This window comes from Physella acuta, unplaced genomic scaffold, assembly GCF_028476545.2.
Source record: "Physella acuta isolate Inbredline_101_S28 unplaced genomic scaffold, ASM2847654v3 ptg000372l, whole genome shotgun sequence".
NCBI classification, from domain to species: Eukaryota; Metazoa; Mollusca; class Gastropoda; family Physidae; genus Physella; species Physella acuta.
The window spans coordinates 278,746-305,596 of NW_026731891.1; the positions used below are offsets into that span (position 1 = coordinate 278,746).

The 26,851-nt window shown below is 55.3% G+C and overlaps 1 protein-coding gene across 5 annotated transcripts in view; it reads right to left on the reverse strand.

Moving 5' to 3' along the window:
• The window catches only part of LOC131941744 (E3 ubiquitin-protein ligase HERC2), a 216,560-nt gene that overhangs the window by 48,479 nt on the left and 141,230 nt on the right, over positions 1 to 26,851 (reverse strand). For all 5 annotated transcript variants that reach the window (XM_059301211.1, XM_059301212.1, XM_059301209.1 and 2 more), the window contains 5 exons: positions 26,211 to 26,489; positions 25,793 to 25,874; positions 25,441 to 25,675; positions 24,430 to 24,607; positions 19,591 to 19,844 (listed from right to left, as the gene is read on the reverse strand). In XM_059301211.1, coding sequence (XP_059157194.1) covers positions 19,591 to 19,844; positions 24,430 to 24,607; positions 25,441 to 25,675; positions 25,793 to 25,874; positions 26,211 to 26,489 — 1,028 coding nt within the window. The remainder of the gene's footprint in view (positions 1 to 19,590; positions 19,845 to 24,429; positions 24,608 to 25,440; positions 25,676 to 25,792; positions 25,875 to 26,210; positions 26,490 to 26,851) is intronic.

A 26,851-nucleotide genomic window follows, 5' to 3' on the forward strand; every position in this document is an offset into this window, starting at 1 on the left:
CACCTCGAGTCTTACTTGTATACAGCGAGTCCCTCTAGCATTGCCTGCCCATGCCCTTCTAGATTTGCCTGCCCATGCCCCTCTGCCCATGCCCCTCTAGTGTTGCCTGCCCATGCCCCTCTAGTGTTGCCTGCCCATGCCCCTCTAGTGTTGCCTGACAATGCCCCTCTAGTGTTGCCTGCCCATGCCCCTCTAGTGTTGCCTGCCCATGCCCCTCTAGTATTGCCTGACAATGCCCCTCTAGTGTTGCCTGCCCATGCCCCTCTGCCCATGCCCCTCTAGTGTTGCCTGCCCATGCCCCTCTAGTGTTGCCTGACATTGCCCCTCTAGTATTGCCTGACAATGCCCCTCTAGTGTTGCCTGACATTGCCCCTCTAGTATTGCCTGACAATGCCCCTCTAGTGTTGCCTGCCCATGCCCCTCTGCCCATGCCCCTCTAGTGTTGCCTGCCCATGTCCCTCTAGTGTTGCCTGCCCATGCCCCTCTGCCCATGCCCCTCTAGTGTTGCCTGCCCATGCCCCTCTAGTGTTGCCTGCCCATGCCCCTCTGCCCATGCCCCTCTAGTGTTGCCTGCCCATGTCCCTCTAGTGTTGCCTGCCCATGCCCCTCTAGTGTTGCCTGCCCATGCCCCTCTAGTATTGCCTGCCCATGCCCCTCTAGTGTTGCCTGCCCATGCCCCTCTGCCCATGCCCCTCTAGTGTTGCCTGCCCATGCCCCTGTAGTGTTGCCTGCCCATGCCCCTGTAGTGTTGCCTGCCCATGCCCCTCTAGTGTTGCCTGCCCATGCCCCTCTAGTGTTGCCTGCCCATGCCCCTCTGCCCATGCCCCTCTAGTGTTGCCTGCCCATGCCCCTCTGCCCATGCCCCTCTAGTGTTGCCTGCCCATGCCCCTCTAGTGTTGCCTGCCCATGCCCCTCTGCCCATGCCCCTCTAGTGTTGCCTGCCCATGCCCCTCTAGTGTTGCCTGCCCATGCCCCTCTGCCCATGCCCCTCTAGTGTTGCCTGTACATGCCCCTCTAGTGTTGCCTGCCCATGCCCCTCTAGTGTTGCCTGCCCATGCCCCTCTAGTGTTGCCTGCCCATGCCCCTCTGCCCATGCCCCTCTAGTGTTGCCTGTACATGCCCCTCTAGTGTTGCCTGCCCATGCCCCTCTAGTGTTGCCTGCCCATGCCCCTCTAGTGTTGCCTGCCCATGCCCCTGTAGTGTTGCCTGCCCATGCCCCTCTAGTGTTGCCTGCCCATGCCCCTCTAGTGTTGCCTGCCCATGCCCCTGTAGTGTTGCCTGCCCATGCCCTGTAGTGTTGCCTGCCCATGCCCCTCTAGTGTTGCCTGCCCATGCCCCTCTAGTGTTGCCTGCCCATGCCCCTCTGCCCATGCCCCTCTAGTGTTGCCTGCCCATGCCCCTCTAGTGTTGCCTGCCCATGCCCCTCTAGTGTTGCCTGCCCATGCCCCTCTGCCCATGCCCCTCTAGTGTTGCCTGCCCATGCCCCTCTAGTGTTGCCTGCCCATGCCCCTCTAGTATTGCCTGACAATGCCCCTCTAGTGTTGCCTGCCCATGCCCCTCTGCCCATGCCCCTCTAGTGTTGCCTGCCCATGTCCCTCTAGTGTTGCCTGCCCATGCCCCTCTGCCCATGCCCCTCTAGTGTTGCCTGCCCATGCCCCTCTAGTGTTGCCTGCCCATGCCCCTCTGCCCATGCCCCTCTAGTGTTGCCTGCCCATGTCCCTCTAGTGTTGCCTGCCCATGCCCCTCTAGTGTTGCCTGCCCATGCCCCTCTAGTATTGCCTGCCCATGCCCCTCTAGTGTTGCCTGCCCATGCCCCTCTGCCCATGCCCCTCTAGTGTTGCCTGCCCATGCCCCTGTAGTGTTGCCTGCCCATGCCCCTGTAGTGTTGCCTGCCCATGCCCCTCTAGTGTTGCCTGCCCATGCCCCTCTAGTGTTGCCTGCCCATGCCCCTCTGCCCATGCCCCTCTAGTGTTGCCTGCCCATGCCCCTCTGCCCATGCCCCTCTAGTGTTGCCTGCCCATGCCCCTCTAGTGTTGCCTGCCCATGCCCCTCTGCCCATGCCCCTCTAGTGTTGCCTGCCCATGCCCCTCTAGTGTTGCCTGCCCATGCCCCTCTGCCCATGCCCCTCTAGTGTTGCCTGTACATGCCCCTCTAGTGTTGCCTGCCCATGCCCCTCTAGTGTTGCCTGCCCATGCCCCTCTAGTGTTGCCTGCCCATGCCCCTCTGCCCATGCCCCTCTAGTGTTGCCTGTACATGCCCCTCTAGTGTTGCCTGCCCATGCCCCTCTAGTGTTGCCTGCCCATGCCCCTCTAGTGTTGCCTGCCCATGCCCCTGTAGTGTTGCCTGCCCATGCCCCTCTAGTGTTGCCTGCCCATGCCCCTCTAGTGTTGCCTGCCCATGCCCCTCTAGTGTTGCCTGCCCATGCCCCTGTAGTGTTGCCTGCCCATGCCCCTCTAGTGTTGCCTGCCCATGCCCCTCTAGTGTTGCCTGCCCATGCCCCTCTGCCCATGCCCCTCTAGTGTTGCCTGCCCATGCCCCTCTAGTGTTGCCTGCCCATGCCCCTCTAGTGTTGCCTGCCCATGCCCCTCTAGTGTTGCCTGCCCATGTCCCTCTAGTGTTGCCTGCCCATGCCCCTCTAGTGTTGCCTGCCCATGCCCCTCTAGTGTTGCCTGCCCATGCCCCTCTAGTGTTGCCTGCCCATGCCCCTCTAGTGTTGCCTGCCCATGCCCCTCTGCCCATGCCCCTCTAGTGTTGCCTGCCCATGCCCCTCTAGTGTTGCCTGCCCATGCCCCTCTGCCCATGCCCCTCTAGTGTTGCCTGCCCATGCCCCTCTAGTGTTGCCTGCCCATGCCCCTCTAGTGTTGCCTGCCCATGCCCCTCTGCCCATGCCCCTCTAGTGTTGCCTGCCCATGTCCCTCTAGTGTTGCCTGCCCATGCCCCTCTAGTGTTGCCTGCCCATGCCCCTCTGCCCATGCCCCTCTAGTGTTGCCTGCCCATGCCCCTCTAGTGTTGCCTGCCCATGCCCCTCTAGTGTTGCCTGCCCATGCCCCTCTGCCCATGCCCCTCTAGTGTTGCCTGCCCATGTCCCTCTAGTGTTGCCTGCCCATGCCCCTCTAGTGTTGCCTGCCCATGCCCCTCTGCCCATGTCCCTCTAGTGTTGCCTGCCCATGCCCCTCTAGTGTTGCCTGCCCATGCCCCTCTAGTGTTGCCTGCCCATGCCCCTCTAGTATTGCCTGCCCATGCCCCTCTAGTGTTGCCTGCCCATGCCCCTCTGCCCATGCCCCTCTAGTGTTGCCTGCCCATGCCCCTCTAGTGTTGCCTGCCCATGCCCCTCTAGTGTTGCCTGCCCATGCCCCTGTAGTGTTGCCTGCCCATGCCCCTCTAGTGTTGCCTGACATTGCCCCTCTGCCCATGCCCCTGTAGTATTGCGTGACAATGCCCCTCTAGTGTTGCCTGCCCATGCCCCTCTGCCCATGCCCCTCTAGTGTTGCCTGCCCATGCCCCTCTGCCCATGCCCGTGTTGCCTGCCCATGCCCCTCTAGTGTTGCCTGCCCATGCCCCTCTGCCCATGCCCCTCAAGTGTTGCCTGCCCATGCCCCTCTAGTGTTGCCTGCCCATGCCCCTCTGCCCATGCCCCTCTAGTGTTGCCTGTACATGCCCCTCTAGTGTTGCCTGCCCATGCCCCTCTAGTGTTGCCTGCCCATGCCCCTCTAGTGTTGCCTGCCCATGCCCCTCTGCCCATGCCCCTCTAGTGTTGCCTGCCCATGCCCCTCTAGTGTTGCCTGCCCATGCCCCTCTAGTGTTGCCTGCCCATGCCCCTCTAGTGTTGCCTGCCCATGCCCCTGTAGTGTTGCCTGCCCATGCCCCTCTAGTGTTGCCTGCCCATGCCCCTCTAGTGTTGCCTGCCCATGCCCCTCTAGTGTTGCCTGCCCATGCCCCTCTGCCCATGCCCCTCTAGTGTTGCCTGCCCATGCCCCTCTAGTGTTGCCTGCCCATGCCCCTCTAGTGTTGCCTGCCCATGCCCCTCTAGTGTTGCCTGCCCATGCCCCTCTGCCCATGCCCCTCTAGTGTTGCCTGCCCATGTCCCTCTAGTGTTGCCTGCCCATGCCCCTCTAGTGTTGCCTGCCCATGTCCCTCTAGTGTTGCCTGCCCATGCCCCTCTAGTGTTGCCTGCCCATGCCCCTCTAGTATTGCCTGCCCATGCCCCTCTAGTGTTGCCTGCCCATGCCCCTCTGCCCATGCCCCTCTAGTGTTGCCTGTACATGCCCCTCTAGTGTTGCCTGCCCATGCCCCTCTAGTGTTGCCTGCCCATGCCCCTCTAGTGTTGCCTGCCCATGCCCCTGTAGTGTTGCCTGCCCATGCCCCTCTAGTGTTGCCTGCCCATGCCCCTCTAGTGTTGCCTGCCCATGCCCCTCTAGTGTTGCCTGCCCATGCCCCTCTAGTGTTGCCTGCCCATGCCCCTCTAGTGTTGCCTGCCCATGCCCCTCTAGTGTTGCCTGCCCATGCCCCTCTGCCCATGCCCCTCTAGTGTTGACTGCCCATGCCCCTCTAGTGTTGCCTGCCCATGCCCCTCTAGTGTTGCCTGCCCATGCCCCTCTGCCCATGCCCCTCTAGTGTTGCCTGCCCATGTCCCTCTAGTGTTGCCTGCCCATGCCCCTCTAGTGTTGCCTGCCCATGCCCCTCTGCCCATGTCCCTCTAGTGTTGCCTGCCCATGCCCCTCTAGTGTTGCCTGCCCATTCCCCTCTAGTGTTGCCTGCCCATGCCCCTCTAGTATTGCCTGCCCATGCCCCTCTAGTGTTGCCTGCCCATGCCCCTCTGCCCATGCCCCTCTAGTGTTGCCTGCCCATGCCCCTCTGCCCATGCCCCTCTAGTGTTGCCTGCCCATGCCCCTCTAGTGTTGCCTGCCCATGCCCCTCTAGTGTTGCCTGCCCATGCCCCTCTGCCCATGCCCCTCTAGTGTTGCCTGCCCATGTCCCTCTAGTGTTGCCTGCCCATGCCCCTCTAGTGTTGCCTGCCCATGCCCCTCTGCCCATGCCCCTCTAGTGTTGCCTGCCCATGCCCCTCTAGTGTTGCCTGCCCATGCCCCTCTAGTGTTGCCTGCCCATGCCCCTCTGCCCATGCCCCTCTAGTGTTGCCTGCCCATGTCCCTCTAGTGTTGCCTGCCCATGCCCCTCTAGTGTTGCCTGCCCATGCCCCTCTGCCCATGCCCCTCTAGTGTTGCCTGCCCATGCCCCTCTAGTGTTGCCTGCCCATGCCCCTCTAGTGTTGCCTGCCCATGCCCCTCTGCCCATGCCCCTCTAGTGTTGCCTGCCCATGTCCCTCTAGTGTTGCCTGCCCATGCCCCTCTAGTGTTGCCTGCCCATGCCCCTCTGCCCATGTCCCTCTAGTGTTGCCTGCCCATGCCCCTCTAGTGTTGCCTGCCCATGCCCCTCTAGTGTTGCCTGCCCATGCCCCTCTAGTATTGCCTGCCCATGCCCCTCTAGTGTTGCCTGCCCATGCCCCTCTGCCCATGCCCCTCTAGTGTTGCCTGCCCATGCCCCTCTAGTGTTGCCTGCCCATGCCCCTCTAGTGTTGCCTGCCCATGCCCCTGTAGTGTTGCCTGCCCATGCCCCTCTAGTGTTGCCTGACATTGCCCCTCTGCCCATGCCCCTGTAGTATTGCGTGACAATGCCCCTCTAGTGTTGCCTGCCCATGCCCCTCTGCCCATGCCCCTCTAGTGTTGCCTGCCCATGCCCCTCTGCCCATGCCCGTGTTGCCTGCCCATGCCCCTCTAGTGTTGCCTGCCCATGCCCCTCTGCCCATGCCCCTCTAGTGTTGCCTGCCCATGCCCCTCTAGTGTTGCCTGCCCATGCCCCTCTGCCCATGCCCCTCTAGTGTTGCCTGTACATGCCCCTCTAGTGTTGCCTGCCCATGCCCCTCTAGTGTTGCCTGCCCATGCCCCTCTAGTGTTGCCTGCCCATGCCCCTCTGCCCATGCCCCTCTAGTGTTGCCTGCCCATGCCCCTCTAGTGTTGCCTGCCCATGCCCCTCTAGTGTTGCCTGCCCATGCCCCTCTAGTGTTGCCTGCCCATGCCCCTGTAGTGTTGCCTGCCCATGCCCCTCTAGTGTTGCCTGCCCATGCCCCTCTAGTGTTGCCTGCCCATGCCCCTCTAGTGTTGCCTGCCCATGCCCCTCTGCCCATGCCCCTCTAGTGTTGCCTGCCCATGCCCCTCTAGTGTTGCCTGCCCATGCCCCTCTAGTGTTGCCTGCCCATGCCCCTCTGCCCATGCCCCTCTAGTGTTGCCTGCCCATGTCCCTCTAGTGTTGCCTGCCCATGCCCCTCTAGTGTTGCCTGCCCATGTCCCTCTAGTGTTGCCTGCCCATGCCCCTCTAGTGTTGCCTGCCCATGCCCCTCTAGTGTTGCCTGCCCATGCCCCTCTAGTATTGCCTGCCCATGCCCCTCTAGTGTTGCCTGCCCATGCCCCTCTGCCCATGCCCCTCTAGTGTTGCCTGTACATGCCCCTCTAGTGTTGCCTGCCCATGCCCCTCTAGTGTTGCCTGCCCATGCCCCTCTAGTGTTGCCTGCCCATGCCCCTGTAGTGTTGCCTGCCCATGCCCCTCTAGTGTTGCCTGCCCATGCCCCTCTAGTGTTGCCTGCCCATGCCCCTCTAGTGTTGCCTGCCCATGCCCCTCTAGTGTTGCCTGCCCATGCCCCTCTAGTGTTGCCTGCCCATGCCCCTCTAGTGTTGCCTGCCCATGCCCCTCTGCCCATGCCCCTCTAGTGTTGCCTGCCCATGCCCCTCTAGTGTTGCCTGCCCATGCCCCTCTAGTGTTGCCTGCCCATGCCCCTCTGCCCATGCCCCTCTAGTGTTGCCTGCCCATGTCCCTCTAGTGTTGCCTGCCCATGCCCCTCTAGTGTTGCCTGCCCATGCCCCTCTGCCCATGTCCCTCTAGTGTTGCCTGCCCATGCCCCTCTAGTGTTGCCTGCCCATTCCCCTCTAGTGTTGCCTGCCCATGCCCCTCTAGTATTGCCTGCCCATGCCCCTCTAGTGTTGCCTGCCCATGCCCCTCTGCCCATGCCCCTCTAGTGTTGCCTGCCCATGCCCCTCTGCCCATGCCCCTCTAGTGTTGCCTGCCCATGCCCCTCTAGTGTTGCCTGCCCATGCCCCTCTAGTGTTGCCTGCCCATGCCCCTCTGCCCATGCCCCTCTAGTGTTGCCTGCCCATGTCCCTCTAGTGTTGCCTGCCCATGCCCCTCTAGTGTTGCCTGCCCATGCCCCTCTGCCCATGCCCCTCTAGTGTTGCCTGCCCATGCCCCTCTAGTGTTGCCTGCCCATGCCCCTCTAGTGTTGCCTGCCCATGCCCCTCTGCCCATGCCCCTCTAGTGTTGCCTGCCCATGTCCCTCTAGTGTTGCCTGCCCATGCCCCTCTAGTGTTGCCTGCCCATGCCCCTCTGCCCATGTCCCTCTAGTGTTGCCTGCCCATGCCCCTCTAGTGTTGTCTGCCCATGCCCCTCTAGTGTTGCCTGCCCATGCCCCTCTAGTATTGCCTGCCCATGCCCCTCTAGTGTTGCCTGCCCATGCCCCTCTGCCCATGCCCCTCTAGTGTTGCCTGCCCATGCCCCTCTAGTGTTGCCTGCCCATGCCCCTCTAGTATTGCCTGCCCATGCCCCTCTAGTGTTGCCTGCCCATGCCCCTCTGCCCATGCCCCTCTAGTGTTGCCTGCCCATGCCCCTCTAGTGTTGCCTGCCCATGCCCCTCTAGTGTTGCCTGCCCATGCCCCTCTAGTGTTGCCTGCCCATGCCCCTGTAGTGTTGCCTGCCCATGCCCCTCTAGTGTTGCCTGACATTGCCCCTCTGCCCATGCCCCTGTAGTATTGCGTGACAATGCCCCTCTAGTGTTGCCTGCCCATGCCCCTCTGCCCATGCCCCTCTAGTGTTGCCTGCCCATGCCCCTCTAGTGTTGCCTGCCCATGCCCCTCTAGTGTTGCCTGCCCATGCCCCTCTGCCCATGCCCCTCTAGTGTTGCCTGCCCATGCCCCTCTAGTGTTGCCTGCCCATGCCCCTCTGCCCATGCCCCTCTAGTGTTGCCTGCCCATGCCCCTCTAGTGTTGCCTGCCAATGCCCCTCTGCCCATGCCCCTCTAGTGTTGCCTGCCCATGCCCCTCTAGTGTTGCCTGCCCATGCCCCTCTAGTGTTGCCTGCCCATGCCCCTCTAGTGTTGCCTGCCCATGCCCCTCTGCCCATGCCCCTCTAGTGTTGCCTGCCCATGCCCCTCTAGTGTTGCCTGCCCATGCCCCTCTAGTGTTGCCTGCCCATGCCCCTCTAGTGTTGCCTGCCCATGCCCCTCTAGTGTTGCCTGCCCATGCCCCTGTAGTGTTGCCTGCCCATGCCCCTCTAGTGTTGCCTGCCCGTGCCCCTCTAGTGTTGCCTGCCCATGCCCCTCTAGTGTTGCCTGCCCATGCCCCTCTGCCCATGCCCCTCTAGTGTTGCCTGCCCATGCCCCTCTAGTGTTGCCTGCCCATGCCCCTCTAGTGTTGCCTGCCCATGCCCCTCTGCCCATGCCCCTCTAGTGTTGCCTGCCCATGTCCCTCTAGTGTTGCCTGCCCATGCCCCTCTAGTGTTGCCTGCCCATGCCCCTCTGCCCATGTCCCTCTAGTGTTGCCTGCCCATGCCCCTCTAGTGTTGCCTGCCCATGCCCCTCTAGTGTTGCCTGCCCATGCCCCTCTAGTATTGCCTGCCCATGCCCCTCTAGTGTTGCCTGCCCATGCCCCTCTGCCCATGCCCCTCTAGTGTTGCCTGCCCATGCCCCTCTAGTGTTGCCTGCCCATGCCCCTCTAGTGTTGCCTGCCCATGCCCCTCTAGTGTTGCCTGCCCATGCCCCTGTAGTGTTGCCTGCCCATGCCCCTCTAGTGTTGCCTGACATTGCCCCTCTGCCCATGCCCCTGTAGTATTGCGTGACAATGCCCCTCTAGTGTTGCCTGCCCATGCCCCTCTGCCCATGCCCCTCTAGTGTTGCCTGCCCATGCCCCTCTAGTGTTGCCTGCCCATGCCCCTCTAGTGTTGCCTGCCCATGCCCCTCTGCCCATGCCCCTCTAGTGTTGCCTGCCCATGCCCCTCTAGTGTTGCCTGCCCATGCCCCTCTAGTGTTGCCTGCCCATGCCCCTCTGCCCATGCCCCTCTAGTGTTGCCTGCCCATGCCCCTCTAGTGTTGCCTGCCCATGCCCCTCTGCCCATGCCCCTCTAGTGTTGCCTGCCCATGCCCCTCTAGTGTTGCCTGCCCATGCCCCTCTAGTGTTGCCTGCCCATGCCCCTCTAGTGTTGCCTGCCCATGCCCCTCTGCCCATGCCCCTCTAGTGTTGCCTGCCCATGCCCCTCTAGTGTTGCCTGCCCATGCCCCTCTAGTGTTGCCTGCCCATGCCCCTCTAGTGTTGCCTGCCCATGCCCCTCTAGTGTTGCCTGACATTGCCCCTCTAGTGTTGCCTGCCCATGCCCCTCTAGTGTTGCCTGACATTGCCCCTCTAGTGTTGCCTGCCCATGCCCCTCTAGTGTTGCCTGCCCATGCCCCTCTAGTGTTGCCTGCCCATGCCCCTCTAGTGTTGCCTGACATTGCCCCTTTAGTGTTGCCTGCCCATGCCCCTCTTGTGTTGCCTGCCCATGCCCCTCTGCCCATGCCCCTGTAGTATTGCCTGACAATGCCCCTCTAGTGTTGCCTGCCCATGTCCCTCTAGTGTTGCCTGCCCATGCCCCTCTAGTGTTGCCTGCCCATGCCCCTCTAGTGTTGCCTGCCCATGCCCCTCTGCCCATGCCCCTCTAGTGTTGCCTGCCCATGCCCCTCTAGTGTTGCCTGCCCATGTCCCTCTAGTGTTGCCTGCCCATGCCCCTCTAGTGTTGCCTGCCCATGCCCCTCTAGTGTTGCCTGCCCATGCCCCTCTAGTGTTGCCTGCCCATGTCCCTCTAGTGTTGCCTGCCCATGCCCCTCTAGTGTTGCCTGCCCATGCCCCTCTAGTGTTGCCTGCCCATGCCCCTCTAGTGTTGCCTGCCCATGCCCCTCTGCCCATGCCCCTCTAGTGTTGCCTGCCCATGTCCCTCTAGTGTTGCCTGCCCATGCCCCTCTAGTGTTGCCTGCCCATGCCCCTCTAGTATTGCCTGCCCATGCCCCTCTAGTGTTGCCTGCCCATGCCCCTCTGCCCATGCCCCTCTAGTGTTGCCTGCCCATGCCCCTGTAGTGTTGCCTGCCCATGCCCCTGTAGTGTTGCCTGCCCATGCCCCTCTAGTGTTGCCTGCCCATGCCCCTCTAGTGTTGCCTGCCCATGCCCCTCTGCCCATGCCCCTCTAGTGTTGCCTGCCCATGCCCCTCTGCCCATGCCCCTCTAGTGTTGCCTGCCCATGCCCCTCTAGTGTTGCCTGCCCATGCCCCTCTGCCCATGCCCCTCTAGTGTTGCCTGCCCATGCCCCTCTAGTGTTGCCTGCCCATGCCCCTCTGCCCATGCCCCTCTAGTGTTGCCTGTACATGCCCCTCTAGTGTTGCCTGCCCATGCCCCTCTAGTGTTGCCTGCCCATGCCCCTCTAGTGTTGCCTGCCCATGCCCCTCTGCCCATGCCCCTCTAGTGTTGCCTGTACATGCCCCTCTAGTGTTGCCTGCCCATGCCCCTCTAGTGTTGCCTGCCCATGCCCCTCTAGTGTTGCCTGCCCATGCCCCTGTAGTGTTGCCTGCCCATGCCCCTCTAGTGTTGCCTGCCCATGCCCCTCTAGTGTTGCCTGCCCATGCCCCTGTAGTGTTGCCTGCCCATGCCCTGTAGTGTTGCCTGCCCATGCCCCTCTAGTGTTGCCTGCCCATGCCCCTCTAGTGTTGCCTGCCCATGCCCCTCTGCCCATGCCCCTCTAGTGTTGCCTGCCCATGCCCCTCTAGTGTTGCCTGCCCATGCCCCTCTAGTGTTGCCTGCCCATGCCCCTCTGCCCATGCCCCTCTAGTGTTGCCTGCCCATGCCCCTCTAGTGTTGCCTGCCCATGCCCCTCTAGTATTGCCTGACAATGCCCCTCTAGTGTTGCCTGCCCATGCCCCTCTGCCCATGCCCCTCTAGTGTTGCCTGCCCATGTCCCTCTAGTGTTGCCTGCCCATGCCCCTCTGCCCATGCCCCTCTAGTGTTGCCTGCCCATGCCCCTCTAGTGTTGCCTGCCCATGCCCCTCTGCCCATGCCCCTCTAGTGTTGCCTGCCCATGTCCCTCTAGTGTTGCCTGCCCATGCCCCTCTAGTGTTGCCTGCCCATGCCCCTCTAGTATTGCCTGCCCATGCCCCTCTAGTGTTGCCTGCCCATGCCCCTCTGCCCATGCCCCTCTAGTGTTGCCTGCCCATGCCCCTGTAGTGTTGCCTGCCCATGCCCCTGTAGTGTTGCCTGACCATGCCCCTCTAGTGTTGCCTGCCCATGCCCCTCTAGTGTTGCCTGCCCATGCCCCTCTGCCCATGCCCCTCTAGTGTTGCCTGCCCATGCCCCTCTGCCCATGCCCCTCTAGTGTTGCCTGCCCATGCCCCTCTAGTGTTGCCTGCCCATGCCCCTCTGCCCATGCCCCTCTAGTGTTGCCTGCCCATGCCCCTCTAGTGTTGCCTGCCCATGCCCCTCTAGTGTTGCCTGTACATGCCCCTCTAGTGTTGCCTGCCCATGCCCCTCTAGTGTTGCCTGCCCATGCCCCTCTAGTGTTGCCTGCCCATGCCCCTCTGCCCATGCCCCTCTAGTGTTGCCTGTACATGCCCCTCTAGTGTTGCCTGCCCATGCCCCTCTAGTGTTGCCTGCCCATGCCCCTCTAGTGTTGCCTGCCCATGCCCCTGTAGTGTTGCCTGCCCATGCCCCTCTAGTGTTGCCTGCCCATGCCCCTCTAGTGTTGCCTGCCCATGCCCCTCTAGTGTTGCCTGCCCATGCCCCTGTAGTGTTGCCTGCCCATGCCCCTCTAGTGTTGCCTGCCCATGCCCCTCTAGTGTTGCCTGCCCATGCCCCTCTGCCCATGCCCCTCTAGTGTTGCCTGCCCATGCCCCTCTAGTGTTGCCTGCCCATGCCCCTCTAGTGTTGCCTGCCCATGCCCCTCTAGTGTTGCCTGCCCATGTCCCTCTAGTGTTGCCTGCCCATGCCCCTCTAGTGTTGCCTGCCCATGCCCCTCTGCCCATGTCCCTCTAGTGTTGCCTGCCCATGCCCCTCTAGTGTTGCCTGCCCATGCCCCTCTAGTGTTGCCTGCCCATGCCCCTCTGCCCATGCCCCTCTAGTGTTGCCTGCCCATGCCCCTCTAGTGTTGCCTGCCCATGCCCCTCTGCCCATGCCCCTCTAGTGTTGCCTGCCCATGCCCCTCTAGTGTTGCCTGCCCATGCCCCTCTAGTGTTGCCTGCCCATGCCCCTCTGCCCATGCCCCTCTAGTGTTGCCTGCCCATGTCCCTCTAGTGTTGCCTGCCCATGCCCCTCTAGTGTTGCCTGCCCATGCCCCTCTGCCCATGCCCCTCTAGTGTTGCCTGCCCATGCCCCTCTAGTGTTGCCTGCCCATGCCCCTCTAGTGTTGCCTGCCCATGCCCCTCTAGTGTTGCCTGCCCATGTCCCTCTAGTGTTGCCTGCCCATGCCCCTCTAGTGTTGCCTGCCCATGCCCCTCTGCCCATGTCCCTCTAGTGTTGCCTGCCCATGCCCCTCTAGTGTTGCCTGCCCATGCCCCTCTAGTGTTGCCTGCCCATGCCCCTCTAGTATTGCCTGCCCATGCCCCTCTAGTGTTGCCTGCCCATGCCCCTCTGCCCATGCCCCTCTAGTGTTGCCTGCCCATGCCCCTCTAGTGTTGCCTGCCCATGCCCCTCTAGTGTTGCCTGCCCATGCCCCTGTAGTGTTGCCTGCCCATGCCCCTCTAGTGTTGCCTGACATTGCCCCTCTGCCCATGCCCCTGTAGTATTGCGTGACAATGCCCCTCTAGTGTTGCCTGCCCATGCCCCTCTGCCCATGCCCCTCTAGTGTTGCCTGCCCATGCCCCTCTGCCCATGCCCGTGTTGCCTGCCCATGCCCCTCTAGTGTTGCCTGCCCATGCCCCTCTGCCCATGCCCCTCAAGTGTTGCCTGCCCATGCCCCTCTAGTGTTGCCTGCCCATGCCCCTCTGCCCATGCCCCTCTAGTGTTGCCTGTACATGCCCCTCTAGTGTTGCCTGCCCATGCCCCTCTAGTGTTGCCTGCCCATGCCCCTCTAGTGTTGCCTGCCCATGCCCCTCTGCCCATGCCCCTCTAGTGTTGCCTGCCCATGCCCCTCTAGTGTTGCCTGCCCATGCCCCTCTAGTGTTGCCTGCCCATGCCCCTCTAGTGTTGCCTGCCCATGCCCCTGTAGTGTTGCCTGCCCATGCCCCTCTAGTGTTGCCTGCCCATGCCCCTCTAGTGTTGCCTGCCCATGCCCCTCTAGTGTTGCCTGCCCATGCCCCTCTGCCCATGCCCCTCTAGTGTTGCCTGCCCATGCCCCTCTAGTGTTGCCTGCCCATGCCCCTCTAGTGTTGCCTGCCCATGCCCCTCTAGTGTTGCCTGCCCATGCCCCTCTGCCCATGCCCCTCTAGTGTTGCCTGCCCATGTCCCTCTAGTGTTGCCTGCCCATGCCCCTCTAGTGTTGCCTGCCCATGTCCCTCTAGTGTTGCCTGCCCATGCCCCTCTAGTGTTGCCTGCCCATGCCCCTCTAGTGTTGCCTGCCCATGCCCCTCTAGTATTGCCTGCCCATGCCCCTCTAGTGTTGCCTGCCCATGCCCCTCTGCCCATGCCCCTCTAGTGTTGCCTGTACATGCCCCTCTAGTGTTGCCTGCCCATGCCCCTCTAGTGTTGCCTGCCCATGCCCCTCTAGTGTTGCCTGCCCATGCCCCTGTAGTGTTGCCTGCCCATGCCCCTCTAGTGTTGCCTGCCCATGCCCCTCTAGTGTTGCCTGCCCATGCCCCTCTAGTGTTGCCTGCCCATGCCCCTCTAGTGTTGCCTGCCCATGCCCCTCTAGTGTTGCCTGCCCATGCCCCTCTAGTGTTGCCTGCCCATGCCCCTCTGCCCATGCCCCTCTAGTGTTGACTGCCCATGCCCCTCTAGTGTTGCCTGCCCATGCCCCTCTAGTGTTGCCTGCCCATGCCCCTCTGCCCATGCCCCTCTAGTGTTGCCTGCCCATGTCCCTCTAGTGTTGCCTGCCCATGCCCCTCTAGTGTTGCCTGCCCATGCCCCTCTGCCCATGTCCCTCTAGTGTTGCCTGCCCATGCCCCTCTAGTGTTGCCTGCCCATTCCCCTCTAGTGTTGCCTGCCCATGCCCCTCTAGTATTGCCTGCCCATGCCCCTCTAGTGTTGCCTGCCCATGCCCCTCTGCCCATGCCCCTCTAGTGTTGCCTGCCCATGCCCCTCTGCCCATGCCCCTCTAGTGTTGCCTGCCCATGCCCCTCTAGTGTTGCCTGCCCATGCCCCTCTAGTGTTGCCTGCCCATGCCCCTCTGCCCATGCCCCTCTAGTGTTGCCTGCCCATGTCCCTCTAGTGTTGCCTGCCCATGCCCCTCTAGTGTTGCCTGCCCATGCCCCTCTGCCCATGCCCCTCTAGTGTTGCCTGCCCATGCCCCTCTAGTGTTGCCTGCCCATGCCCCTCTAGTGTTGCCTGCCCATGCCCCTCTGCCCATGCCCCTCTAGTGTTGCCTGCCCATGTCCCTCTAGTGTTGCCTGCCCATGCCCCTCTAGTGTTGCCTGCCCATGCCCCTCTGCCCATGCCCCTCTAGTGTTGCCTGCCCATGCCCCTCTAGTGTTGCCTGCCCATGCCCCTCTAGTGTTGCCTGCCCATGCCCCTCTGCCCATGCCCCTCTAGTGTTGCCTGCCCATGTCCCTCTAGTGTTGCCTGCCCATGCCCCTCTAGTGTTGCCTGCCCATGCCCCTCTGCCCATGTCCCTCTAGTGTTGCCTGCCCATGCCCCTCTAGTGTTGCCTGCCCATGCCCCTCTAGTGTTGCCTGCCCATGCCCCTCTAGTATTGCCTGCCCATGCCCCTCTAGTGTTGCCTGCCCATGCCCCTCTGCCCATGCCCCTCTAGTGTTGCCTGCCCATGCCCCTCTAGTGTTGCCTGCCCATGCCCCTCTAGTGTTGCCTGCCCATGCCCCTGTAGTGTTGCCTGCCCATGCCCCTCTAGTGTTGCCTGACATTGCCCCTCTGCCCATGCCCCTGTAGTATTGCGTGACAATGCCCCTCTAGTGTTGCCTGCCCATGCCCCTCTGCCCATGCCCCTCTAGTGTTGCCTGCCCATGCCCCTCTGCCCATGCCCGTGTTGCCTGCCCATGCCCCTCTAGTGTTGCCTGCCCATGCCCCTCTGCCCATGCCCCTCTAGTGTTGCCTGCCCATGCCCCTCTAGTGTTGCCTGCCCATGCCCCTCTGCCCATGCCCCTCTAGTGTTGCCTGTACATGCCCCTCTAGTGTTGCCTGCCCATGCCCCTCTAGTGTTGCCTGCCCATGCCCCTCTAGTGTTGCCTGCCCATGCCCCTCTGCCCATGCCCCTCTAGTGTTGCCTGCCCATGCCCCTCTAGTGTTGCCTGCCCATGCCCCTCTAGTGTTGCCTGCCCATGCCCCTCTAGTGTTGCCTGCCCATGCCCCTGTAGTGTTGCCTGCCCATGCCCCTCTAGTGTTGCCTGCCCATGCCCCTCTAGTGTTGCCTGCCCATGCCCCTCTAGTGTTGCCTGCCCATGCCCCTCTGCCCATGCCCCTCTAGTGTTGCCTGCCCATGCCCCTCTAGTGTTGCCTGCCCATGCCCCTCTAGTGTTGCCTGCCCATGCCCCTCTGCCCATGCCCCTCTAGTGTTGCCTGCCCATGTCCCTCTAGTGTTGCCTGCCCATGCCCCTCTAGTGTTGCCTGCCCATGTCCCTCTAGTGTTGCCTGCCCATGCCCCTCTAGTGTTGCCTGCCCATGCCCCTCTAGTGTTGCCTGCCCATGCCCCTCTAGTATTGCCTGCCCATGCCCCTCTAGTGTTGCCTGCCCATGCCCCTCTGCCCATGCCCCTCTAGTGTTGCCTGTACATGCCCCTCTAGTGTTGCCTGCCCATGCCCCTCTAGTGTTGCCTGCCCATGCCCCTCTAGTGTTGCCTGCCCATGCCCCTGTAGTGTTGCCTGCCCATGCCCCTCTAGTGTTGCCTGCCCATGCCCCTCTAGTGTTGCCTGCCCATGCCCCTCTAGTGTTGCCTGCCCATGCCCCTCTAGTGTTGCCTGCCCATGCCCCTCTAGTGTTGCCTGCCCATGCCCCTCTAGTGTTGCCTGCCCATGCCCCTCTGCCCATGCCCCTCTAGTGTTGCCTGCCCATGCCCCTCTAGTGTTGCCTGCCCATGCCCCTCTAGTGTTGCCTGCCCATGCCCCTCTGCCCATGCCCCTCTAGTGTTGCCTGCCCATGTCCCTCTAGTGTTGCCTGCCCATGCCCCTCTAGTGTTGCCTGCCCATGCCCCTCTGCCCATGTCCCTCTAGTGTTGCCTGCCCATGCCCCTCTAGTGTTGCCTGCCCATTCCCCTCTAGTGTTGCCTGCCCATGCCCCTCTAGTATTGCCTGCCCATGCCCCTCTAGTGTTGCCTGCCCATGCCCCTCTGCCCATGCCCCTCTAGTGTTGCCTGCCCATGCCCCTCTGCCCATGCCCCTCTAGTGTTGCCTGCCCATGCCCCTCTAGTGTTGCCTGCCCATGCCCCTCTAGTGTTGCCTGCCCATGCCCCTCTGCCCATGCCCCTCTAGTGTTGCCTGCCCATGTCCCTCTAGTGTTGCCTGCCCATGCCCCTCTAGTGTTGCCTGCCCATGCCCCTCTGCCCATGCCCCTCTAGTGTTGCCTGCCCATGCCCCTCTAGTGTTGCCTGCCCATGCCCCTCTAGTGTTGCCTGCCCATGCCCCTCTGCCCATGCCCCTCTAGTGTTGCCTGCCCATGTCCCTCTAGTGTTGCCTGCCCATGCCCCTCTAGTGTTGCCTGCCCATGCCCCTCTGCCCATGTCCCTCTAGTGTTGCCTGCCCATGCCCCTCTAGTGTTGTCTGCCCATGCCCCTCTAGTGTTGCCTGCCCATGCCCCTCTAGTATTGCCTGCCCATGCCCCTCTAGTGTTGCCTGCCCATGCCCCTCTGCCCATGCCCCTCTAGTGTTGCCTGCCCATGCCCCTCTAGTGTTGCCTGCCCATGCCCCTCTAGTATTGCCTGCCCATGCCCCTCTAGTGTTGCCTGCCCATGCCCCTCTGCCCATGCCCCTCTAGTGTTGCCTGCCCATGCCCCTCTAGTGTTGCCTGCCCATGCCCCTCTAGTGTTGCCTGCCCATGCCCCTCTAGTGTTGCCTGCCCATGCCCCTGTAGTGTTGCCTGCCCATGCCCCTCTAGTGTTGCCTGACATTGCCCCTCTGCCCATGCCCCTGTAGTATTGCGTGACAATGCCCCTCTAGTGTTGCCTGCCCATGCCCCTCTGCCCATGCCCCTCTAGTGTTGCCTGCCCATGCCCCTCTAGTGTTGCCTGCCCATGCCCCTCTAGTGTTGCCTGCCCATGCCCCTCTGCCCATGCCCCTCTAGTGTTGCCTGCCCATGCCCCTCTAGTGTTGCCTGCCCATGCCCCTCTGCCCATGCCCCTCTAGTGTTGCCTGCCCATGCCCCTCTAGTGTTGCCTGCCAATGCCCCTCTGCCCATGCCCCTCTAGTGTTGCCTGCCCATGCCCCTCTAGTGTTGCCTGCCCATGCCCCTCTAGTGTTGCCTGCCCATGCCCCTCTAGTGTTGCCTGCCCATGCCCCTCTGCCCATGCCCCTCTAGTGTTGCCTGCCCATGCCCCTCTAGTGTTGCCTGCCCATGCCCCTCTAGTGTTGCCTGCCCATGCCCCTCTAGTGTTGCCTGCCCATGCCCCTCTAGTGTTGCCTGCCCATGCCCCTGTAGTGTTGCCTGCCCATGCCCCTCTAGTGTTGCCTGCCCATGCCCCTCTAGTGTTGCCTGCCCATGCCCCTCTAGTGTTGCCTGCCCATGCCCCTCTGCCCATGCCCCTCTAGTGTTGCCTGCCCATGCCCCTCTAGTGTTGCCTGCCCATGCCCCTCTAGTGTTGCCTGCCCATGCCCCTCTGCCCATGCCCCTCTAGTGTTGCCTGCCCATGTCCCTCTAGTGTTGCCTGCCCATGCCCCTCTAGTGTTGCCTGCCCATGCCCCTCTGCCCATGTCCCTCTAGTGTTGCCTGCCCATGCCCCTCTAGTGTTGCCTGCCCATGCCCCTCTAGTGTTGCCTGCCCATGCCCCTCTAGTATTGCCTGCCCATGCCCCTCTAGTGTTGCCTGCCCATGCCCCTCTGCCCATGCCCCTCTAGTGTTGCCTGCCCATGCCCCTCTAGTGTTGCCTGCCCATGCCCCTCTAGTGTTGCCTGCCCATGCCCCTCTAGTGTTGCCTGCCCATGCCCCTGTAGTGTTGCCTGCCCATGCCCCTCTAGTGTTGCCTGACATTGCCCCTCTGCCCATGCCCCTGTAGTATTGCGTGACAATGCCCCTCTAGTGTTGCCTGCCCATGCCCCTCTGCCCATGCCCCTCTAGTGTTGCCTGCCCATGCCCCTCTAGTGTTGCCTGCCCATGCCCCTCTAGTGTTGCCTGCCCATGCCCCTCTGCCCATGCCCCTCTAGTGTTGCCTGCCCATGCCCCTCTAGTGTTGCCTGCCCATGCCCCTCTGCCCATGCCCCTCTAGTGTTGCCTGCCCATGCCCCTCTAGTGTTGCCTGCCCATGCCCCTCTGCCCATGCCCCTCTAGTGTTGCCTGCCCATGCCCCTCTAGTGTTGCCTGCCCATGCCCCTCTAGTGTTGCCTGCCCATGCCCCTCTAGTGTTGCCTGCCCATGCCCCTCTAGTGTTGCCTGACATTGCCCCTCTAGTGTTGCCTGCCCATGCCCCTCTAGTGTTGCCTGACATTGCCCCTCTAGTGTTGCCTGCCCATGCCCCTCTAGTGTTGCCTGCCCATGCCCCTCTAGTGTTGCCTGCCCATGCCCCTCTAGTGTTGCCTGACATTGCCCCTTTAGTGTTGCCTGCCCATGCCCCTCTAGTGTTGCCTGCCCATGCCCCTCTGCCCATGCCCCTGTAGTATTGCCTGACAATGCCCCTCTAGTGTTGCCTGCCCATGTCCCTCTAGTGTTGCCTGCCCATGCCCCTCTAGTGTTGCCTGCCCATGCCCCTCTAGTGTTGCCTGCCCATGCCCCTCTGCCCATGCCCCTCTAGTGTTGCCTGCCCATGCCCCTCTAGTGTTGCCTGCCCATGTCCCTCTAGTGTTGCCTGCCCATGCCCCTCTAGTGTTGCCTGCCCATGCCCCTCTAGTGTTGCCTGCCCATGCCCCTCTAGTGTTGCCTGCCCATGTCCCTCTAGTGTTGCCTGCCCATGCCCCTCTAGTGTTGCCTGCCCATGCCCCTCTAGTGTTGCCTGCCCATGCCCCTCTAGTGTTGCCTGACATTGCCCCTCTAGTGTTGCCTGCCCATGCCCCTCTAGTGTTGCCTGCCCATGCCCCTCTAGTATTGCCTGCCCATGCCCCTCTAGTGTTGCCTGCCCATGCCCCTCTGCCCATGCCCCTCTAGTGTTGCCTGCCCATGCCCCTCTAGTGTTGCCTGCCCATGCCCCTCTAGTGTTGCCTGTGAACCACCAGAGAGCAGTCAAAGTTCTCACCATGTCCAGACCTGTCCTAGTTTAGTCAGTGCCAGAGAGAACTGCGCTCCACATTCAATCTGTAGGACACCTTGTCCAGTCAACCTCTCTACAGGGTGGGGCACATTACAGCCTTCACTTCCACCACGGCCAAGCTTGCCAAAGTCTCCATCTCCCCAGGAGTAGACAACACCATCATCTGTGAGGGCCAGAGTTTGAGCATCGCGACTGCCACAGGCCACTTGTATGACACGTTGCCCAGCCAGAGCCATCACCTAGGTCAAACATTTGACACAGAAAAACTTCAGTTTACATTACAAGAGCTTATAATGGCATAGGAATGAAACAACCATGGTATATGGGATTTACATTCTTATGATGCCATCAAAAGAAACAATGATGGTATATGGGATATTCAGACATGCCTAGCACTGTCAACCAAAAGTAGGAACTATCATACCTAAAAAGAGGAATTTGAATCCAAAAAGAGGAACATACATGTGGATGCTACTTTACCTAGTCAAAAATAAGTCTAATGACATTATACACAGTAGTATACATACAAGCATAGGTATAGTGTTTAGTAGGCCTCTAGTTATATACTAGCCATCAGTACCTGTTACAAAGGCAATTCTGGTGACTTTTAGCTCTCTTCTCTTTACAAATAGGCTACCCGTTTTTTTGTTTTAGATATTTATCTACGGGGAGCGGATTTTAAATCTGTCCGGAGGAGGGTTGTGCGTGGGGGAGGAGGGTTGTGGAGGATGTGTGTGCATGGGGGGAGAGGGGTTGTTGGGTAGCGGATATTCTATATTTTTATGACATTTTTTTTTCAATTTCGTTCGGAGATGAAAGGGGAGGAAACGGTAGAGATACCTGAAGAAAATGTATATATATATATATATATATAAATATATATATATATATATAAATATATATAAGGAAAGTGAGTAATTAAATGATTTGTAATTCAGCTTTTAAAAGTCATTAACGGAAACTTAGGAAAAGAAACATTTTATTGATCAAGAGCATTGGAATGAAACATTGTCAAGATTATGAAAAAGAAGGGTTTTGTTTTATGTACTGTCTATGTTTATACTTGTTTAAAATAGCATAGACTACCACTACCCTATTAGAAAAATTAAAACCAAATTATATACAGTATAAGTCAACACAATACCATATTAAATGTAATAGCTAATTAACCCTTTATCTACTGACGGTACCACTTTAATTAAGTGCCTGTATTATTTTTAATTTAATACGAATTTTAAAAATTATTGATGTAATTAATAGTATTATCTCCCCTGAGTCGCCGGTAGTTGAAAGGTTCAATGTTTTTTGAAAATTTTTGGTGTGGCGCTAATTTCAATGTCTTGCTGTATCGGTAGTTCACAATTGTTCTGTAACGTTCTCACACAAGTTCCTGATTTCCCTTTGTTTTACCCAAATATTTTTTATTGGCTTCTCCAATAGTCAGGCAAACGCGTTTAACTTCTATTTATACGATTTTAATCAACTTGTCTTTGTATTAGATCGATGTTAACAAGTAGACTTATAAGTACCGTCAGGGCACACTGTCATTTTTTTAGGATTTTTAGGAAATGGCAGATTTTCGATGTGGAGTGACATAAATATTATTTTGATAATTAATTATTGAAATGTACTCAAAAAATGATATTTACACATGTATAAGAAGGATAGCATATTGTTTACCTAAGAAATAGTGTAATTACATGTTAATTTCTAGTAGTAAAAGAATAAGAAGAATAAAGGTAGCAGTTGCAGGCTCGTTTTCTAGGTTTAGTATACTTCATTTGTATACCAAAGCTTAGTTCTAGTAGTAAGATTTAATTTGTTAGTTATATTTACTGCAATAAACTGTCTTGCCTACAATAACTAGTATTTACGTAATGTAAACCTGCAGACTAGTAATAGTCCATACTTCTGCATATATTATAGATCCATATGGTAAATTTTAATCCGTAAACAGGAAACAGTAGGCCACTTTGGCTATCCTAAACACATTGAGCTCACTTCTATTTATGAACTTTACACTGTAGTGTAGACTTGTCATAACATTCTAGTAGGCTACAATTATACTAGTATTACGAGTAGCTGTGTACTGAATGACTAGGCTTTTGTTTGTTTATGCGGCTCATTGTAAGTAATAGCTATTGGAAGCTTCCAGCAAAAGCATGTTTAGTCCGGCAACAGTTGCTACACCAGAATGACCACAGACAAGAATGAGGGAGCATGACATGTCGGCAACTTTTGCTGTTTTTGAGGTCTAAGATGTGTTCCGACAGAAAATTCAATAAAAATCGTACTCAATCGTGCTGTATTTATGAGTGAAAATTACAAAAAATAACTTTTATAATGATTGCTATGTTATAAGTTAATAAATTGTATTGTTTGTTCCTGTTTTGTAAAAAAATTTTTTTTGGAAAAAATGTCCTACATTCCTGACGGTACTTATAAGTACCAATATCTGTTTGGGCCATTAAAAATTTATGAAACGAAATTTCCTTTGCCGTATGCTTTAAATGTGCCAAAAGCAATATGATAACAAATTGTTTAAGAAAAAATTTCATTCAGAACATAATTCCGTAAATAAAGGGTTAAGAGACTTAAAAGATTTAGTTAAAAACCCGGTGTTCAATGGTAGTTATGTTGTTTTTGTCTTTTTAAAACACCTATTTCGGCTGAGCATGGGTCTGACCACACTATCCCTTCATATGTTGAAAAGACCAAAACAGGTGAACTCTACTTCATCTACCCCATATCCCGCCAAGTTCCGATAGGCAACTTAATCATTCACATATAAAAAAACAAATTGAAAAACAAAAAAGATTGACTTGGTGTCACGCAAAATAAAAGAGGTACTTAAGAAACTTAACTTATGCGAATAGGCCCTATTCTTTCAAATGAAATTTTATCCCAAATTAGCCAATTTCATGGCTAAACAAACAAAGATTTTTTCAAAATAAATTATTATGGCCTGAAATAGTTTAGTATAGAAATTTATTATTGGAATAGATTTTAGATCTAGATCTATCTACACTATCTAGAGTCTAAGTCTAGAATCCAAATAGATAAAGTAAATTTTATAAGTTTAGGCCAAGAAAATTGTATTGTATACATAGTAGATCTAAATCAAATTTGAATTAAATAGTTCATTTCTTTATATTCTAAAATTGAAAGATGACGCCATTAGTTTTGTGTTCTTTCCTTAGACTTAGTTTAATGTTGTGTTATGTGACGTCATTGTATACTGCGTTTTTTTCATGACAATAAACGCTTTAGTTAGAAATCTGTTTCTACATTTGAATATGATTTTATTTTTATTTTTCTTCTTTAAAGAAAATTTAGTTTATACATTTATACCGTCCACTATATTATTTTCAACAAAATTCCGTATCTTTAAGTTCTCCATATATCGCTGGACATGCTGACGCGCCGCCAAAAATATTGTAACCTGTGACCCCCACCGCCCCATAATAAAAACCGTAACTTTATTGATTTGATTATTCCTGCCTTGCTATGTTCTAATCCATATAAACAACAAATGCTGAAGGATCCGTAGGTTAGGCCTATAAAATATAAATCAAAGTTAAGAGTTAAGACTTATCTAGTTAAATTCCTAGTTAGTTACTTCTTAGTTAGTAGTTACCCGATAGATTTAATACCTACATCTAGAAATGAGTGTGTTAGTCATGATGTTATTGTATTTTTCTCCCTACATGTTATTTAAAGGCATAGTTTAAATCTACAATTCAATTGCAAATGCCAAAAAGAACGTTCAGAAGCTAGGTTGTTCACATTATCTATTAGTAGATCTAGTATTAGCTTATACTTTTTTGCAAGTAAACTATGAAACAGAAACGTGTGCCAAAGGGAGATAATTGCTTTTCCCAGCTCTTTTTACTTTCTCGTATATACGAAGTAAAGAGAAAGTATTGTAATTGTGCACAATAATAACATGAAATTTTGACAGTTTTCATCGTTTTACTTCTCAGTCTTTCATCACATCCGGAGTATTGAGGACTTATTTTAATCAGGAAAAAATTATAAATACAAATATATAAACATTTTGGCGTTTTATGCGTTATCGAGTCGTAATAACTGGACTTTGCAATTCTGTCCGTATGTCTGTGTGTGTGTGTGTGTGTCTGTGTGTAAACACGATAACTTGAGTACCGTTACAGCTAGGTTGATGAAACAGCTAGGTTGATGAAATTTCATATATAAGTATTTTATCAAAATCGTAGATCCTGATCAACTTTTGAGCGATTTCCAATAACCGGAAGTGGTACTTTTTCTACTTTGAATTTTTAAAAAACCCTATAACTTGAGTACTATTTCAGATAGATAAATGAAATTTCACATGTAAGTAAAAGATCTAATTCTCTACCTTCTGTCAAATTTTGAGTAATTTCCATTGATTGAAAGTACTAATTTACGCTATTTCCGATTTCTCAAAAAACAAATGTAAATTTATAAAGTACTAATAATATTCCGCACTATTATGCATGTTTTATTTGGCGTTCACAGGTGTGCAATTCTTTTTTCTACGACATTTTATTCTATTTTAAAAAGTTTAAGTATTTAAAATGGATTAAAATTTATGTCTATATCCCGAGTTCCCATCCCGTTTTTTTATAAAAGAATATTCGAGAAAGTTTAGGGGAGATCGCTCCCAGTTTATTTTCAATTTGATTTATTAATGCTCTTTGTTAATTGTTTTTTTGAAAACGATTTACAAGTCCATAGGCATGTCTGGATATACCATCTTATAACACCATAGAAATAAAATGATGGTTATGAGAGCATAGAAATAAAAAGATGGTAGATGGAGACCTGTTTAGGCTTGAGTTGTGTTGTATTGTCTCCATGTCCGAGTCTCCCATAATCCCCCAGCCCCCAGGTGTACAGGTCCCCATTGGATATGATGGCGGCACTGTGTGAGCTCCCACAGGCTATGTCCCTCACACGTTTGGACTTGAGGGCCTCAATAAGACGGGGAGTTTCACAATTCCTGGGGACAAAAATAATTTCTGTCACAATTCCTGGGGACAAAAATAATTTGTGTCACAATTCCTGGGGACAAAAATAATTTCTGTCACAATTCCTGGGGACAAAAATAATTTCTGTCACAATTCCTGGGGACAAAAATAATTTCTGTCACAATTCCTGGGGACAAAAATAATTTGTGTCACAATTCCTGGGGACAAAAATAATTTGTGTCACAATTCCTGGGGACAAAAATAATTTCTGTCACAATTCCTGGGGACAAAAATAATTTGTGTCACAATTCCTGGGGACAAAAATAATTTCTGTCACAATTCCTGGGGACAAAAATAAGTTAACATATGCTTTGCGGAACATACTAAAGTGGCCTAGAAAGATTAACCTATAAAGTTCAGATGGCCACCACAGCCTGAGCTAGACAGACACTAGACTAGAACCAGACAGGCAATAGCAGCAGACATACACTAGACTAGAAGAAATGACTTACATGCGTGTGGACAGGCCAAGTTTGCCATCATCTCCTCCCCAAGCCAATAGCAGCAGACATACACTAGACTAGAAGAAATGACTTACATGCGTGTGGACAGGCCAAGTTTGCCATCATCTCCTTCTCCCCAAGCCAATAGCAGCAGACATACACTAGACTAGAAGAAATGACTTACATGCGTGTGGACAGGCCAAGTTTGCCATCATCTCCTTCTCCCCAAGCCAATAGCAGCAGACATACACTAGACTAGAAGAAATGACTTACATGCGTGTGGACAGGCCAAGTTTGCCATCATCTCCTTCTCCCCAAGCCAATAGCAGCAGACATACACTAGACTAGAAGAAATGACTTACATGCGTGTGGACAGGCCAAGTTTGCCATCATCTCCTTCTCCCCAAGCCAGTACTTTGCCATCTGTGCTCAGTGCAAGAGCGTGCCGACCTCCGGAATGGACAGCTACTTTCTTGATGACATACTGTCCAAGTGCTGTCAGCTGGCGGGGAACTGAAATGTTTCCGGTCACAGCTCCCAGCCCTAGGCGACCGTTTGTACCTTCTCCACAAGCAAACACTTTGCCATCCTGTGTAACTGGGAAACAAAATAAAAACTTCATTAAAAATACAAGCAAACATTTTGCCATCCTGTGTAACCATTCCACATACATCAGAACCTAATAAACATACTGCAGAAATATGACGAACGTACCACAGAAAAGACTTTTGGATCCACCAGCAATCTGTACACAGTTTAGCCCAGAGAGTGATTCATTTAACATTGGCATTTTGATCTGTAATAGATTTAACATTGGCATTTTGATCTGTAATAAATTTAACATTGGCATTTTGATCTGTAATAGATTTAACATTGGCATTTTGATCTGTAATAGATTTAACATTGGCATTTTGATCTGTAATAGATTTAACATTGGCATTTTGATCTATAATAGATTTAACATTGGTTCTTATATATCTAGGACCATTCAGTGCTAATTAGTTGAATTATGGATATTCTGTAGGACATTGGTTAACTTAGGCCCATCATGTAGGACATTGGTTAACTTAGGCCCATCAAGTAGGACATTGGTTAACTTGGACGCAACATGTATGTGGGACACTGTACTTACTTTAGATCCCTTCGGTCCCCCCAGCTGATCCTTATCATTGAGCCCCCAGACGAAGACGTAGGTCTGAATGTCTTTAGCAATGTTGGCAGTTTTTCCTTTCTTACGGCCAGAGTTCTGGCCATCTTCCTCCTCAGCCTTGTCTTGCGCAAGGATAGAGAATGTTGTTGGAATCTCATCCTCCTCACTCTTGTGTCTGGCAGTGATGGACAAACCATGGATCTTGCAGTCTATCCCACTACTTCGACACTGCTTGATGCCCACCTCAATTATTCGATGGTACTGAATATTCAAAATTTTTTATTAACATTAACTTGTTTTACCTCAATAATTAAAAACTTTCCCTTAGTCCCACAAGACTTTCCCTCATTCACATTTCCCTTAGTCCCACAAGACTTTCGCTCAATCCCACCAGACTTTCCCTCATTCACATTTCCCTTCGTCCCACAAGACTTTCCCTCATTCACATTTCCCTTAGTCCCACAAGACTTTCGCTCAATCCCACCAGACTTTCCCTCATTCACATTTCCCTTAGTCCATTAAGACTTTCTATCAATCCCACAAGACTTTCCCTCAATACCACAACTTTCCCTCAGTCCCACAAGACTTTCCCTCAGTCCCACAAGACTTTCCCTCAGTCCCAC